This window comes from Hibiscus syriacus, unplaced genomic scaffold (assembly GCF_006381635.1).
Source record: "Hibiscus syriacus cultivar Baekdansim isolate YM2019G1 unplaced genomic scaffold, ASM638163v2 tig00014370_pilon, whole genome shotgun sequence".
NCBI lineage: Eukaryota > Viridiplantae > Streptophyta > Magnoliopsida > Malvales > Malvaceae > Hibiscus > Hibiscus syriacus.
Genome location: NW_024062323.1, coordinates 490,450 through 506,445, shown reverse-complemented (window position 1 = coordinate 506,445; position 15,996 = coordinate 490,450). Strand labels below are relative to the sequence as shown.

General features: G+C 34.6%; 5 protein-coding genes across 6 annotated transcripts; 2 read left to right on the top strand and 3 right to left on the bottom strand.

The window, feature by feature from the left end:
- Nucleotides 1–597: 597 nt before the first annotated feature.
- On the top strand, nucleotides 598–2,394 carry LOC120207159 (putative glucose-6-phosphate 1-epimerase). Its single transcript, XM_039206668.1, has 8 exons — nucleotides 598–754; nucleotides 854–928; nucleotides 1,048–1,104; nucleotides 1,189–1,352; nucleotides 1,486–1,620; nucleotides 1,691–1,793; nucleotides 1,940–2,039; nucleotides 2,125–2,394. The coding sequence occupies exons 1-8, from the start codon at nucleotides 644–646 to the stop codon at nucleotides 2,139–2,141; spliced, it is 762 nt and encodes a 253-aa protein (XP_039062599.1). The 5' UTR covers nucleotides 598–643; the 3' UTR covers nucleotides 2,142–2,394.
- LOC120207133 (ethylene-responsive transcription factor CRF5-like) lies at nucleotides 2,160–5,624 on the top strand. Its single transcript, XM_039206649.1, has 2 exons — nucleotides 2,160–2,298; nucleotides 4,843–5,624. Exons 1-2 carry the CDS (start codon nucleotides 2,160–2,162, stop codon nucleotides 5,622–5,624), a joined length of 921 nt encoding a protein of 306 aa, XP_039062580.1.
- A 194-nt stretch (nucleotides 5,625–5,818) lies between these two features.
- On the bottom strand, nucleotides 5,819–6,498 carry LOC120207157 (arabinogalactan protein 20-like). Its single transcript, XM_039206666.1, has 2 exons — nucleotides 6,249–6,498; nucleotides 5,819–6,033 (listed from the first exon to the last, which is right to left on the bottom strand). The coding sequence occupies exons 1-2, from the start codon at nucleotides 6,370–6,372 to the stop codon at nucleotides 5,927–5,929; spliced, it is 231 nt and encodes a 76-aa protein (XP_039062597.1). The 5' UTR covers nucleotides 6,373–6,498; the 3' UTR covers nucleotides 5,819–5,926.
- Nucleotides 6,499–7,526: 1,028 nt separating this feature from the next.
- On the bottom strand, nucleotides 7,527–12,161 carry LOC120207193 (tubulin gamma-1 chain). Its single transcript, XM_039206710.1, has 12 exons — nucleotides 11,909–12,161; nucleotides 11,355–11,555; nucleotides 10,759–10,870; nucleotides 10,124–10,524; nucleotides 9,890–9,943; nucleotides 9,716–9,820; nucleotides 9,229–9,303; nucleotides 9,083–9,127; nucleotides 8,763–8,891; nucleotides 8,298–8,402; nucleotides 8,131–8,221; nucleotides 7,527–7,690 (listed from the first exon to the last, which is right to left on the bottom strand). The coding sequence occupies exons 1-11, from the start codon at nucleotides 12,035–12,037 to the stop codon at nucleotides 8,153–8,155; spliced, it is 1,425 nt and encodes a 474-aa protein (XP_039062641.1). The 5' UTR covers nucleotides 12,038–12,161; the 3' UTR covers nucleotides 7,527–7,690; nucleotides 8,131–8,152.
- Nucleotides 12,162–12,595: 434 nt separating this feature from the next.
- On the bottom strand, nucleotides 12,596–15,340 carry LOC120207156 (CMP-sialic acid transporter 1-like). Of its 2 annotated transcripts, XM_039206664.1 has the most exons (8): nucleotides 15,193–15,340; nucleotides 14,767–14,898; nucleotides 14,588–14,666; nucleotides 14,064–14,233; nucleotides 13,680–13,866; nucleotides 13,370–13,447; nucleotides 12,876–13,045; nucleotides 12,596–12,754 (listed from the first exon to the last, which is right to left on the bottom strand). In XM_039206664.1, exons 2-7 carry the CDS (start codon nucleotides 14,805–14,807, stop codon nucleotides 12,908–12,910), a joined length of 693 nt encoding a protein of 230 aa, XP_039062595.1. In that variant the 5' UTR covers nucleotides 14,808–14,898; nucleotides 15,193–15,340; the 3' UTR covers nucleotides 12,596–12,754; nucleotides 12,876–12,907. The 2 variants fall into 2 exon arrangements, with proteins under 2 accessions (XP_039062595.1, XP_039062596.1); XM_039206665.1 differs by lacking the exon at nucleotides 15,193–15,340 and having other exon boundaries at nucleotides 14,767–15,038.
- Between the last annotated feature and the right edge of the window lie 656 nt (nucleotides 15,341–15,996).

Genomic DNA, 15,996 nt, shown 5'->3' with positions numbered 1-15,996 from the left:
TAGAAAATATGTTGAATTGTCGTAATGAGATAAATTTACCAGCATTTTCAAAATCTTGTGGCTTGACCGTTCGACATGTAATTCTCGTATGTCCATGTCCCTGGATCCTTTCAACAACATATCTTATTGTTCCTTTATCACCTTTCCAGTTAATCAATGGTTTCCGGCTATGGCCTTGTATTTTTCCTTCAAATTTTAGTCTATTTAAAATCTATCTCCAATTCCCATTATTTCCATGCATATGAACATTGCTTTGATGGGTTTAATTCTTCTACTTTTTTAATTCATTCATATAGCCAGTAAAAGAATTTATTACTGTTCATAGCAAATCCATCTTTTAATGGATTTTGGCCATTTTGAGTGTAAACATTTATGATTTTTTTTTATCCTTAACTCGAACTCACTCAAGCTGTCTTTTTGTGCTGTGGAAATGACAAGTTCTCTTTATCAGTTTTCTTTCTGAATCTGGGGTTGTTAGGTGTAGATGCAAAAAGTTGCCGGTTTTTCCACCTTTATCTTTGTGTTTTAGGGTTTCAATGGCATTCTTTTAATGGAAACAAATTCTGGGCAAAACACACTGGGAAATTCTTAAGTTGGTATTCGAGTTTTTTCTTTTTGCGTCTGCAATTCGTGGTTTCCAAAAATGGGGCATTCTGCAGCAGCCGTGTGGGATCATAAGGCAGCAACTGAGATTACAAAGGATTGTGATGGGTTCTATAAGGTTCTTAAGAACTCTAGAGGTGCTTCAGCAAAGGTGAGATTTCGCATTTGGTATTGAGATCAATGTTAATAATTTTCATTTGTATTAGTGGAAATTACAGAACAATTTTGTGTTGATTTTGTTTGTTAATAGGTTAGCTTACATGGAGGACTGGTCACTTCTTGGAGAAATGAACAAGGGGAAGAGCTTCTGTTTACTAGTAGCAAAGTAAGCGATTCCAGTTCATCTCTTTGAATATTTCAGTTCATCTCTTTGAATATTTATGGCCTTTTTAAGGTAAATTTTTTGATATGGCTGAAGATTATCGAGTATTTCGTGAATTTTAGGCAATGTTTAATCCTCCGAAAGCGGTTCGAGGCGGAATCCATATTTGTTTCCCACAGGTAGTCTGTCTCCCTGTCATTTTGTAAATGTAATTATATGGAATGTTGACTGTTGCTTGTGGATGTCTTCAATGCTTGTTTAAGTTTGGTAATTGCGGGTCACTCGATCAACATGGATTTGCTAGGAGCAAGATTTGGACGATCGATGACGATCCTCCACCTCTCGGTCCGAATGATTCCCGTGGTGAATCCTTCATCAACCTATTGCTTAAACCATCCGACGAAGATCTCAAGTGCTGGCCACACAGGTACGTGCTCTGATGTGTACATGCTTCATGCTTGTGAAACACTTTTTTAGGGAATCTTGATTCGGTAGTTGTTGACTGCTGCATTAGTTGTTATTGTTGTCGATATGTTGCTAACAGAGTTCTCCTGGTGCAGTTTTGAGTTTCGATTGAGAGTGTCACTCGCAGCAGATGGAAGTCTGTTGTTAATATCACGGATAAGGAATGTCAACGGGAAGCCATTTAGTTTCTCTTTTGCGTATCATACGTACTTGTCGGTTTCTGACATAAGGTAAGTTGCATTACCTGATGAAATGTTAAAGCTTCTCGTTAGATGTCATATTAATAAGCTGCGTCCACAGCGAAGTGCGGATAGAAGGGCTGGAGACGATTGACTACCTCGACAACCTCTGCCAGAAAGAACGTTTTACGGAACAAGGAGATGCCATAACTTTTGAATCCGAGGTACATGATTTTGCATATTACTTTGAAGTGTGCCATTTTGCCAATGATCATTGTCGGACTTTGTTTCATGTTGGCTTCGAAATAATATCGATTGTATTATGTCCGAAGTTGTGAACAATTGAAATGTTCTTCAAATGATCTTACAGGTAGATCGAGTTTATCTTAGTACTCCGAACATAGTCGCTGTACTTGATCATGAAAGGAAACGGACGTATGCCATCCGAAAGGAGGGAGTACCCGATGTAGGTAAGATCAAGTATTTCCCGACGAAATTGCTAAACGCAAAGTTCGCTCGACTACATAATTTTACTCGGGTTTTGTTTGTATACAGTGGTGTGGAATCCGTAAGAGAAGAAATCAAAAGCAATGGTGGATTTCGGAGACGACGAGTACATGCAGATGGTCTGCGTCGATGGAGCAGTGATCGAGAAACCCGTGACGTTGAAACTGGGGGAGGAGTGGACAGGGAAGCTGGAGCTGTCGGCTGTAGCATCAACTTTCTGTAGTGAGTACTTTTGATGTTCAGAGCAGTGGGTTGTGATGAATTGAGCCATGTTATTATGAGTTTGTTTAGGACAGGCAGGTAAAGTTGAGCACTGAATTGAGCGTATGTAGGAAACTCATAAATTCCCTTGTCTGAGAACATAAATGTAGCTGTAAACAGGAAGAGAGCCTTTGCTTTTCAATAATGGCTGCTAAAACTTTTTAACACCTTTTATGTGTTAAAATTCAGTGTTTAATCTCTGTAAACTACGTATTTAGTACTTAAACTATTAGTTTTGACCTGTTTTAGTATCTAAACTTTTAATTTTTTTAAAGTCATATATAAAGTTTAGTTTTTGTTTCATTTTAGTACACCGTCGTCAAAAGCTTAACGCGTTTAGTACCTAAACTATCAATTTTGGTCCGTTTTAGTATTTAAACTTTTAATTTTTTTCAAAAGTTAATGTTAGATTTTGAACGGAGTATTAAAATGAAACAAACACCCTAGGTATGCTTTTGAAAAAAATTAAAAGTTTATATACTAAAATGAAGTAAAACTGATAGTTTAAGTACTAACCATGTAATTTACCCTTAATTTAATAGTTACTAAGATTTATAATTGTAATTTCTTTTTTTAAAAATGTGAAATTTAAAATTAAATTGGAAGTTATTTCAACCAATAAGAAAGGAGTAAAGGTATGTATATTCGGAATTCAGTTTGTCGTGTAATATTCCCACTGTTCTCGAATCACACATGGAAGGTACGGTGAGACGACGAAAGGTGAGACGACGTCGTTTTACTGGAATCTTTGGCATTAGAATAAAATTAATGCAACAAAGATGGGAATTTCGGTTAAGAAAATAACTCGAATTTCCGTTTGGTTTTGTTCAGAAAACAAGTCCTGAATTGATGAAGAAGGAATGTATCGAATCAACCGTTCTAAGTAGCCATAAATACTATTATTATTTCACTTCTCATTATTTTCCATAATTTTTGTATTAATAATTATTTATGCCTCGACCTCCCATGCCCTGGACCCGACCTCCCAACTATTGGAATAAGGGGATTCAAATAAAATTGTTAGAATCAACGATAATACGAGTGATGGTTGTAGAAGGTCTTTTGCGTGACTTTGGGGAGAATGGATCCCCAGATTTACGTGACGTTGTTCGATTTCTATTACTGAACTTTGAGGTGTGAGGTGTGTATCATCTTTCATTGCATGATTGAAGATTAGGGATCCGTTATATGGAACTCGAAACAGATAATCTCGAGGTTTTAAAGATTTGTGATCACTCGTCGGATGCATTAGCGGGGAACGGAATCAGGGTGATGGGCTTGTTACCATCTCTTTGGTAAAAATTAATAAAAAATATCAAATATATATATATATATATATAGTTTTTCTCATTTGTGGTGTGCCAATCATGTTTATTCTTTTCATTTTTATTTATAGGTGGCAGTATCAAGGTTGGTTGTCGACCGTCTGTATATTTTTATTATATTTTTATTTTTTATATTGTATTTTTATTTTTCTCTTATTTTTAATTTTCAATAAGTTTACTTTTATGACACGTTTTCATCTGCCTTCATAATATGTTTTTCTCTGTGTTTTGGCAAGTTTTCAATAATATGTTTTTCTCTGTGTTTTGACAAGTTTTCAGTTGTTTGATCGTTGTTTTTCATTTATCTTTTCTAAAGATTGATTCGACATCACCATGATTGATGGAGATGACATTTATTTGTTATTATGTTGATATTCCCTACTTTGGACACTTGGATTGAATTTGAATACTTAATTTTCGTTCGTGGATAGTGTTTTCACATCGCTTGACTCTGATTTACGATTTTATCGGTGATCTTTCAATAGCTTGATCCCTTTTAAGTTTCATTTTCCGATGCGATCAGATTGTTTGTATATATCATTGTTCGAGTTTTGGTTAAGTTTTTTAATATTTCCTTGTATGGTTCTTATGTGATCTTAAGTTACTAATCTTATTTCAATAATTTAGAAAAATGTCCTAATTATGTGCTTAATTTATAATTATACTTGTAAATCTCAATTGTATTTCTAGATATTTCCCTTTTTGATAAAATTAGTGGCTTCTATAAAAAATATTTTAATAAATGTATCAAAGCTGAACAAATTTCACCTAAATTCAACCTCGATCCTATTCAAAATTTTACTCTAATCTTTAATTAAACAAATTTATTCTGATCGAATTAAATTAAGTCAAAACTCATCGTGGTCGGAAAAAATTTACCATCCCTTAACAACTAGTAGTTGACAATTTCCTTCATTGATTACAATTATATTAAATTTGAAACCAATTCAATAAACGGCTAACTGAGCTAAGGTATTATTCAGGGTAATTTGTTATGTACTCCTATAGAATAGCAATTGTTGACATTTTGACTCTCCTGTTAATCTCTAGTCTCTTGCACTTGCCTCTCCTATAACCCTTTAATTTTTGCTTTGAAAATATCAGCTGTTTTACTTTTCTTCTCCCCCATAAAAAGAAAAGGTTGCCATCTTTGATGTTAAAGTTTAGGATATGAATACAGCAGAGCAAACGGCAGTTACCAACAAGGCGTTGAGAAAGCTGCCTTCAATGGAATCCAATGCCAATGCCAATGCCTCCAAGATCGTGAGGGTTCGAGTAACCGATGGCGATGCCACGGATTCTTCTTCTAGCGACAAAACCGAGCACCGGAGAGCTAAAAGGCAATTACACGACATCAGGGTCGATGACTGTTCCGCCTTCAATGTCACCAAGCAAAACAAGCAGGCCAACAAACAACAGCAACAATGTTTGTCGAACGGTGTGAAGTACCGTGGTGTTCGAAAAAGGCCGTGGGGAAAATGGGCGGCTGAGATCAGAGACCCCGCGAGGCGAACCAGGGTGTGGCTCGGGACTTTCGACAAAGCCGAAGATGCCGCGTTGGTTTACGATAGAGCAGCTGTTCGAATCAAAGGCCCTAACGCTCTTACCAACTTCGAATTGGAAATGATTCCAGGGTATAATTCTGGCCAAGAATCTCAGTCCCTTTCGTCGCCTACATCTGTTCTCAGGTTGGCTGAGCTTCGAATCGAATCGAAAGATAATAACTCGCCGGAGCTCACGGGAAAAGAGTGCAACCGGACCAGTGACTTATCAGATGAGTATTTTTTAACGGATGCGGGAGCTTCATTTGATTACTTCGACTATGATAACTCAGCGCCGATATTTTTCGAACAAATGATGCTACCAGAAGACAGTGTTTTGGAACAAGATTGCTCCGACATTTCCATTAAACTCGATGATGATATCGGTTCTTGTTCTTGGGATGTCGATAATTACTATTAATCTCGCTAAAAACATGCATGCCTGGAATGTTTAGATGCTTCCCTGTTGCTTGCTGGTTAGGGCAAGGTTTCAGATTTTCAGTTTGCTTCGTGATGATTTATTATTAATAAAACTTTTAACCGATCAAATCCCATGATGAAGCAAATGGAATGGAGAAGAAGAAACAAAACAAGAAAGAACCAATCAAACTCTCATAAAACAAATGCAAAACAAGAAACAAGTTCATAGATTTATCCGCATAGCATTTTCCATTGCCACCATTACATAAACGAATCTCTCAATCACTAAGCTAGAGAATTATTCTAAAAGAAGCTGTAGGATGATGATGCATCTAGTGGGTGGATGAGATATGTGAGCATCAGTGCCACAAGCATCAGCACGTAAGCAATCCCTTGGTCAATTGATGTTCCTGCTCCAAGTTAACCGAGTCTAATTATTAACCGTCAAAACAGCAACATTTTCCCCCCAGAAAAGACGCATCTCAGAAGAAGACATTACTGAGATGGTGTCTTTTTTTTAAGTATGTCTTGAGGCATTTGCAAACGGAAACAAGAAAAATACAGAAAATGAAGCAAATAAGAGAGATCTAAAGACCCAAAAAGAGGCAATGAGAAAGGAAGTTACCATCACTTGTAGGAGGAGGGGCTGGTGCTGCAGATTGGGCCTCGACATAAGGTGAAACAATGGCGAAAGCAAGTGCCAGAATAACCATTACACCCGTTAAAGCTCCTGAAGATATCCCTGCCATTTTTCCTCAACAAATCAGCTTGTAAATTACTAACCGGCGGGCAATAAGAGAAATGCAAGAAACCCCAGAGCCAAATAAGGAAAGCTTGGAGAGAAATGGTTGAGAGATAAAGTTAGATTTAAATACAGAGGTTGAGGCTATTATTGGTTGAATAGATTCTATTGTAAGCAGTATGATCGAGGACCTAGAAATAAGCTGTTTTGTTGAATGTTTTTTTTTTTTTTAGATTATTTTATTTTGTTGAAGTGTTAATTATAATATAAGTGGTTCTTTTTCAATATTTCTGTTAAGACAGACCGTTGATGGGATATTGTTTGTTTCAAAGGTTGATATTTGATAAAATCACAACGGATTTCTTGATTATCTTTCAAATTATTGTTAATGGGTAAATTGGTTGTTTTAATTTGATTTTAAAAAATTTAAACATATAATTTATAAATTCTGTAAATTTATTGGTTCTTTAAAATTATAATTAAATTTATATATAAATCTTAATAACAAAATTTATTATTATATCAATTGAAGTCGCATAAAATTGACATAAAACGTTAAATCTTAATTATTTTGTCATTCACTTTTAAAATTTACAAAAATTAAAATTTTCTAATTCCAAAATTAAGAAAACCTGGAAGTTGATTTTACCAATATAGAAATTGCAAGACAACTTATTTACTTTACCCATTTTTAACTGTAATTTTTTGCGGTTGTTACCCACCTGAATCATAACTTTGCTGATTGGAGGGGATAAAATTTAAAAATTCAAATTTGAAAAAAATATTTATTTACAAATAAGTGGACAAATAAATTATGAATATATGTTTATAGCATTTTCTAAATATATATATTATCCAAGCTATGAAAATCTAAACCCCACAAACATGTCTATTTGAATATTATCTGATATATTTAAATAATCATAAACCTTAAACTAACCTCTAAATTTTAAATGTTAAATCTAAACCTTAAAACCTATAATAATCATAAATCCTAAATAAGACACATGGCATCAATACAATCCACTTGTAACATATATTTTTTTCACAGTCGGTGTATGGGATCATAATCCAACTAAAAACCTAATACAGAAAATATATGTATGGGACCATTAATGCATAATGAGCACAAACGAGAGCACATGTATTCGATTGATAGCAGTAGCAGAATGATATTTTCTCGGGTCATACGATTTTAACACACAAACAATACACGAAACAGAAAACAACTTCACGTGTTTTCTTTTACATCAAATACAAAGACAACATTGTTTTTCTTTTGTACAATCCATTCTCCAGAACGCTCCTAATATTGATGTGGTATCCTGGAAGAAACAAATTCCAAGCAGGTGATCTTTATCATTTAATTTTAGGAAAAGTAAAACAGAAATGCATGGAAAACTGCAGAGACACGGTTTGCACTCACACACAATATAGACCCGGTGAAATTACATGGGCATTATGGGCTTCCTCAATAGAGAACAACATTAAACCCTACAGCAATGGCAATGTGGGTTCTATATCAACTAGAGCACGTGTTCGTGTCTCACTAACCCCAACATAAGTAACACCGTAGAACTGAACAACTTATAGTATTACCATTACAACGGAGATAAAGTATCTTTAACAACATGAAAGCCAGACTCTTGACTGGATCAATAGCCCAGAACAGTTATCAACCAGAAATAATCTAAATGTTAAAACGATTTCCTCCTACTTTTCAACACAAACAACTGTGAATCAATCTTAACCTTACAGTCCTTACCTGAGAGAAAACACAATTTCACTCACACTTCCAAATTCGGATCCAGTGTTCCCGAGGCATTTCCTTCTCCAGTTAAATTATTTCCAGGATCCTGCATACAGCATTGTTATCAATGACAGACATAAGGTGCTCAAAATTGGAGAAGTCGGGACTAGCAAGGCACATACCTCCATTCCCCATCTAATATAATCCGGTGATTCACAAGCCTTGTACTCATCAACCAGACTTTCAATTATATCCCTTGCTTCATCAAACTCTGAAAGATCATTGTCCTGTCCACATTGGCAAATAGATTAGGATAAAATGTCATTATAATGCAATTGCTTTTGCATCCGAATGGGAAATATTATTTGATTTTGGAAGCAAAATAACATGTAGCACAACAAACAAATAGCACTAAATATTTTATTCATGGAACTCGGATCTTTTAACCAATCTATAGAATTAACACACGTCTCCAGGTGCATGTAAATAGATAGGTTAGCAACTTACATGTATATGCATAAAACACAAGCATAAAATATTTCATAGGTTCATAACAACACAAACAAAAAGCTTGGTGCCAGAAGTCATAAATAAGAAACTGGAACAGAAATAAAACAATGAAAGCCAGCAATAAGGTGTTAACTCACTGCAAACATTGGGAACTTCCGATAATTGTCAAGAAATGCTTGCTTCTTTCTCAACTTCTCATACTGGCTCAAACATTTACTGAAGAGGTGTCGGATACTGGTGTGACTTGCTAGCATAAGACCACTCACCTGATCCAGTTAACATGAACTTCTTTATTCTTTCTCAATTTATTTTTTCAAAAAATATGTCCAACAAATAGGGCCACGTTTAAGGAGATAAAAAAATACTTCAAGTTGTTATATTCAGACAAAATATTGCAAATTGTATAATACAGCAAAATAAGCAATCAGATCTCAAAAGACAAGATTTAGAGTTGTACCCTATGGGCAGTCTGGACATACGGGGACTTTCTAGAAAGAGCAACCTACAAAAGCAACAAAATATCAAACAAATGATATTAGTCCAGATATCATAAGAAAGAAGAATTAACCAAAGTGAGGAGAACTGCTTCAACTATCAAGATACCTGAATACTTGCAGGGCCCCACTCAATAAAATTTACTAGCTTTCTTTCACGAATCCTCTGTAGACTTTCATGCACCTGATAAAAGGCGAGAAATTATTTAGCTTTAGCAGCTTAAACCAGTAAGAAGATACTGAACTATAATAAAACATGTCAAAATTCAAATGCCCAATATCACTTTGAAAGGTAAACCTGCCGAACCATAATAAAATTTTAGGACTGTCAATCGAAGAGCAAGATGTTTGATAATCTCTCGGTAAAGAAAAAAATACACGCATTCACGGGCAAAACCTTAGAACTAGTTCCAACCTTATAACAAGTTCCACTTTTTTAAGCAAAGATATACTAAAACTGCTAAGGAATGCAAATGTTATCATTATGGCCAAAATCAATAGAAAAATAATTTTCTTATACAAAATTTAACTGCAATGGTTAATAGATATATTTCCTGCAAAAGTTATAGCATTTGTATAAGCATAATCTACAATACCTGTGTAGGATCTACTTCTCCCTGAATAATATTCAGTATAGAAATATACTTTGCTTGACTAGCTTCTTTTGTACGTGCATAAGAGGAAACCATGATATTTTTTGACTGCAACAAAGCATACGGTCAGAAAAATGCAATCTGTTTTGCAAAGAAAAGACAACTTACACATCTTACCTGGAGAAGTCTTCTCATAACATCAAGGACAGTAGTCTTGCGTATCACATTAGCCTGCCAAGAAGGGAAACAGTGGCATCATATTGCACCAAAATTTCTTTCTTACAGCATATGACTATACTAAAAACATTAATATACAATGATGTGAAACTCTGAAAAAGCAATATGACAAAAATAAATGCTATAGTCAAATAATCAGCTGTACAAATTAGATAATATGAGAATTGAACGCACCTGGCGCTCCACTGTAAGTGGTGTGTAACCAGTCATAAGAAAATGACATCTTGGTGTTGGAATTAAAGAGGCAAGAAGACCAACCAAATCATTGTTCATGTACCCTGGGTACCGCAAAGTAGTTGTGCTTGCAGACATCACAGTGGAGACCAAAGAATTTGTTTGAGCAAATGTAGGATTAGATAGATGTAAACGCTCGACAGCAATTCTATTTAGTGCAGTATTGTCAAGAACAACAACACAATCAGCATTTAAAGTTAGTCGCTTGAGAGTCAAAAGTGAGTTGTAGGGTTGGACCACCACATCACTTGTCTCCATCTGATTAGGAAATACACTATATGTCTGGACCAGCTTCTTGCTGTAGCGATCATTCAGAGCCTCCAACAGATAGGAGCCCATACCTTCATTGTAGAATGAAAACAATTAAGTTGTAACCAAGCCAAAGTCTTCAAGAAAATTTCACTAGCTTATGATGAATATAAGACCGTCTATGGTCCTAATTTTAGCAGCCAAATCAAGCAAACATATAAACAAAGAGAGAAAAAAAAAGGAAACTTTAAAGCATCAATTAGAAATTCTAGATAGGCCAAAAGAGATTGATAAAAAGGAAAAAGATGAAGATAATAAGAGGAAACCTGAGCCTGTCCCTCCGGCAATCGAATGACATAAAACAAAACCCTCAAGACTGTCACTTCCATCAGCTTCTCTGTCAATCATGTCCATTATATCCTCTTCAACACCCTTTCCCTGTATCAAAATCATGAAATAAGGAATTGGATTTAGATAAAAGATTATAGATTGGAAAGAGAACAATCATATAACACATATTTCATGTCACATCTTTACACAGAGATTTGCAATATACTTGATTATCTATAAAACCAAGAAAAACATGAAGACAGAATGAAAAAGAAAATGCCGCCAACCTCAATATTTCATGTAACCATTTATCCATTCTGCTGTAAATAATAATTAGTAATTACAGTTAGTAGGAAAAATCCACCAAAATTTTCCTAACATGTTAAAATAATCCACAGAAGCCGCTTCCTACAAGGCTTTTGACTGTTGCTTGAAACACGCTATAATGATGATACAAATGAGAAGGGAAACAAAGGTTAAAAAATTACTTGAATATAAGCACCAAAAGTGTAAAGGTCCAAGCATCAATGAACTTATATATTAATTGAACATTACTAAAGCAGAACTCAAAAGAAAATACAAGTGAAACTACCTGATGATATCCGCTGGCCCAATTGTTTCCAGCACCTCCTCCGTGATCAGCAACAAAGATGTTCTCGTGATTGTAGAGATTTCGATATTCACCGTTTTGAATTCCATTAATAACTCTAGGTTCCAAATCTATGAGTAAAGCCCGTGGTATATAATGCTGATCATCAGCTTGGTAGAAAAAGACATCTTTCCTGTCACCTCCCTGCATCAACCGTGCTGAGCAAATTAAAACTCTTGAGAATTGAGATACTGATGTTTAACTCGCTCAGTTCGAGCGACTCACTACATATTCCTTTACATCTCACATAAAATTATCTCGATATCAATAAATTATGGGGCAATTTATACCTAATGAAACTTCACAAAGTAATCCGACAGTTCAATTAACAAGTATTGTATTTCAAAAACATCACATACATTGTATACTTAATAAATCTACCTAAAACAAACAAAATCAAAATGAACTTTCATAATTAGCAGGTAAGTAAAGCTTTAGACAATAAATGCTAATAAAAATAACAGTCATACGAGAAAACTCGAAAAGAAAAAGAGAACCTGAGTAGCGAAATCTTCAAGAATGCCTTCTTTGCTGATGCCGTGTTCGAGGCAGAGCTGTTTCCAGAACTCCATTCCGATCTGGTTCCCACATTGTCCCACCTGTAGCGTGATGATTTCTCTTGGCATTTTTTCCTCTGTTCCTTTCTACTGAAACTAGGGTTTGGGTCGAAAGGGTATATCCAGAAGCTTAAAACAAAAGGGAAAATACGAGGGATTTTTTTCTCTTTAAAATGTTTGGTGTTTCCGGCAGTGCAATTCACTTCGGCTTTTATGTAGTAGGTATATTAGGGACTATAAATGCTGAGCCCGCAACCGTTTATGGGCACACGCTTGATTTGTATATATTTATGGTTGTATATCTTCATAATTTTATCTTCATAATTAGAACTAATACACACATTTTTAAATGAACAAATTTAATATTATTTGAATTGGTATCTTATTATTATAATAATTTAAAAATTATCAATTAAATTAAATTAAATTAAATTCAATTAATATTGTTATTAGTCCAACATATAATAACTCATATAGACCGAATATACTTGATACATATCTCTGAATCGATTCACTGTGGCGGCCACCGGTTAATGCATTTGTTAACAGATCTACAACTTGAATAACCGAGTAGATTTGTAAACAAAACAAAAGTTTGTATACATAAAAATATGATCCACTTATGGTACTTCGATTTCTACCATGGTTACCGGTAGCTGAAAAACCAAGACAATATAAGCCTGAGATTCCGGTTGCATTTTGGACTGGCGATGCCAGGCTTCTCGACTTCGACTGAATCCACGATTCGGTTCATAGCCATTTCTTTTTCAATCTCTCCCCAGCTGACTGTCATGGCCATTTGAATGAAAATTTAACAAATTAATTTGAAGCAATCCCTATCATGCCATAAGGTTCAGCAGTAATATATGAATTTTCATTTATAAGAGAATGCAAAAGAATTACATACTTCAGAAAAAAGAAAAAGATGTTTGCTGGTCATTATGAATCTGTTTTAGGATCAACTGGAACATGGCTCTCTGGATCTGATTTAATTGTCGACGGCATGTCTACAAGCATATTCGGAGCAGCAAAGTACATATGTAGTGACATCATGCATATAATGATCCCCAAAAAAAGCTGCAAAAATGCAAGAACAAAAAAGTAAATGACCAAAAGGTTAGAAAAATACAAAGCAAAACTAGTTGGGCTGCACCACTGCAGGGGGAGCTGTGAGTAAGTTTCTGTATGTTTCAGGAACTATATAGAATGATTAAAACAGAAAGGATAGCAAATAGATTTTGTAACAAGTTTATAAATTATTCTGAATTACATGCGTATTTGCATTAAACATGATAGTAAACATAGGCCTACATCCAGGCTGGAATACTATATTAAAATAACACACCTATATATGAAATTAAAGGCCGGATTTCTTGTTCAGACTACAGCAAGGAAGCATACCTGAAGTGTTGGCTTGAAACTGAAGGGGAACACGGATAGAACCATTGTTAATAGCATGGCCATCGATGTGGAATACACCTAAAGGAATAAGTGAAAACAAATAGCTGTTAAATTAAATGGGGGAGGGGTGAATTCACCATCCAAAATTTCAATAATCATTAAGCAGTTAAGAAAATTTAGAAACATAAAACATATCAAGGAGAAATCACCAAGTTCAAACATAAAAACACAAAAGATATATGACGAAATGAAAATTACCATATGCACACATAAATGCAAGGAGAATCAAAGATAGCCAGAAAGAGGGTACCTTGACTATATTGTCAGCATATTTCATTAACCATGAAACCAACAGCCCAGTAGAACCTAGATTTAGCATAACCAACCAAGTTGTGATATTATACCCATTAAACAGCCGTTGCCACCAAGGTCCTTTCTCAAATCCACCTCTAAAATCATCCATTACCAGCCGTGCCATATTGAAGATTGTACCAAACCTGGAAGAGGAGTCAGATCAGAATAAATCAACCAATGATCATATCAATCACTTTAAATGGCTTGGACATTGTAATATATTGATTCTGACCATATAATCACAAAAACAAAATAGGTAAAAATGATAGTTTATACTCGTAAAACTAATTTATGCAACTAACATGGGAAAAGATTTTGAAAAAAATAAAAGGGAACCTACGTGTATAACTGTATATTCTGCCAGTATAAGCTGTCATTGTTCTTCTTCATCAGGAACTCTGTATAAACACCAGCCAATGCCGAAAGACAAGCAGACAAAATTCCTAGCATGTATCCTTGAATTGGTACTGAGAAGAGGGAATCGCATGAAGCCTCTCCACAACCTTTGACCTTGATAAGACAGAAGAATAATTTGAACTATATACTTCACTAAATTATTACGAGAAAAGAGTTTGCAACAAGAGAAAACAAGTTATAAAAAATTCTAGGAGACTTCTTCAAGAGCATAGGTGATTGGTCCTAATGAGTTACAACAGCTTCCTATAAATATAGCATTCCTTGAAGTTCACGTTTTGACAGACTAATTTTCTAACAGCCAAGAAATATTGATCTGGCATCAAAGTGTTACTAGTCTTCCAGCACAATAACTGGTCAACTAGCCATAAACTTTTCTTGCATAAAAAATCAATGTAGCAGAAATCACAGTGCAAAAACATAAATGGTTTAGTTCGGAATGTGGAGTACCTGACTCGTGGTCGTTCCAACAGCCAATAAAACAATAGCCATCCACTGTAGATTAGAGGGCTTCTTCTTAAGAAACAACCTAAATCAATGAACGACAGCATCTACTATTTCATGAGAACATGAACACCAAAAAAAAGAGAAAGCTCAAAATTCAGACACGGAAATTAAGAGTAGCCCACCTAAATAAAATTCCAGTAGTGACAATTTTCAAATTGCCCATTATCTGATACGTAGAAGTCTCGACATACTGTAGACCCCAGATTTTGTCCTCATCCCAGCATTACACCAAGCTGCCCCAGAGAACATGTTTCCTACCATTGTCAACTCACAAAGATAAAGATGCATGTGAAATCCAATCCAAATTATGATCACATCACAAGTTGTATTATTTTATGGAAAAGTTATGTAAAATAGGGGTTATAAAACCCGAATGAAAATGTAAGAAAAAGGGGAGGGGGGAACAGAAACGAAGAGAAATAATTGTAAGGGGAGTTCATCTCAGTTTTTTTATAGATTTTCATCAATAAAAATACAGCAGTTGAAACATATTTTGAGCAACTCAAATCCAAAATCGAAAGCAAAAATCCGAAGGGATTTATAATTACCTTGTTGCCGTGGCTTTTATCGGGGTGGCGTTGTACTCGAACGTCGCCAGAAGTCGAAGGGCCAACTTCTATGGCCGGTTGAAGCTTGTATGTTGACTTGGGGGTTGTTTGTATTATTTCTTCTCTGGTTTGAGTTGAGAAGAGAAAGAAGAAGAGTAAAAGGGTGATTTCTTGCCATCTTTTATGTTGGTCTCTTAAACTTTTAGACTATTTATGTTTAAGCCACTTCATTATCACATTTTTTTTAAAACCAGCCACCAAATCCTTGAGTTTAATCACGTTTAGGTCCCTCTAATATTACCTTATTTTTATATTCTAGTCACCAAAGCTCTATATTTTTATTTTATTTTATTTTTGGCGCTTTATTTTCGTTATTTTCAATTCGATCACCAATATGTTATATTTTGTGATGATTTATGCCTGTAACTTTCATTTCCTTTATTTTAGTCACTATTAACTTTTAATTTAGTCACTGTTATTTTAATTTTTTGAATTTAGATCCTTGCTTATTTTTATTTAGTAACTATCTTATGTTTTCTTGCATTTTTAGTTAACATAATTAGGTTTTGGGTCCTTCTATTCATTTTAAATTAATTGTTGAGGCTCTTATTTGTTCATATATATTTATTAGATCCTTCTACTTTAATCCTTTAATTTTTCGTTTGTGTTATTTTAGTACTTTATTTTTTTATTTTTGCTATTTAATCCCTTAAGTTTTTGTTTTTCTTGCAGCTCGTTCTTAAGATTAATTCGACCCATAAATTTTAATTGTTTCCAATTTAATTTTTTAATTTGATTTTGTTT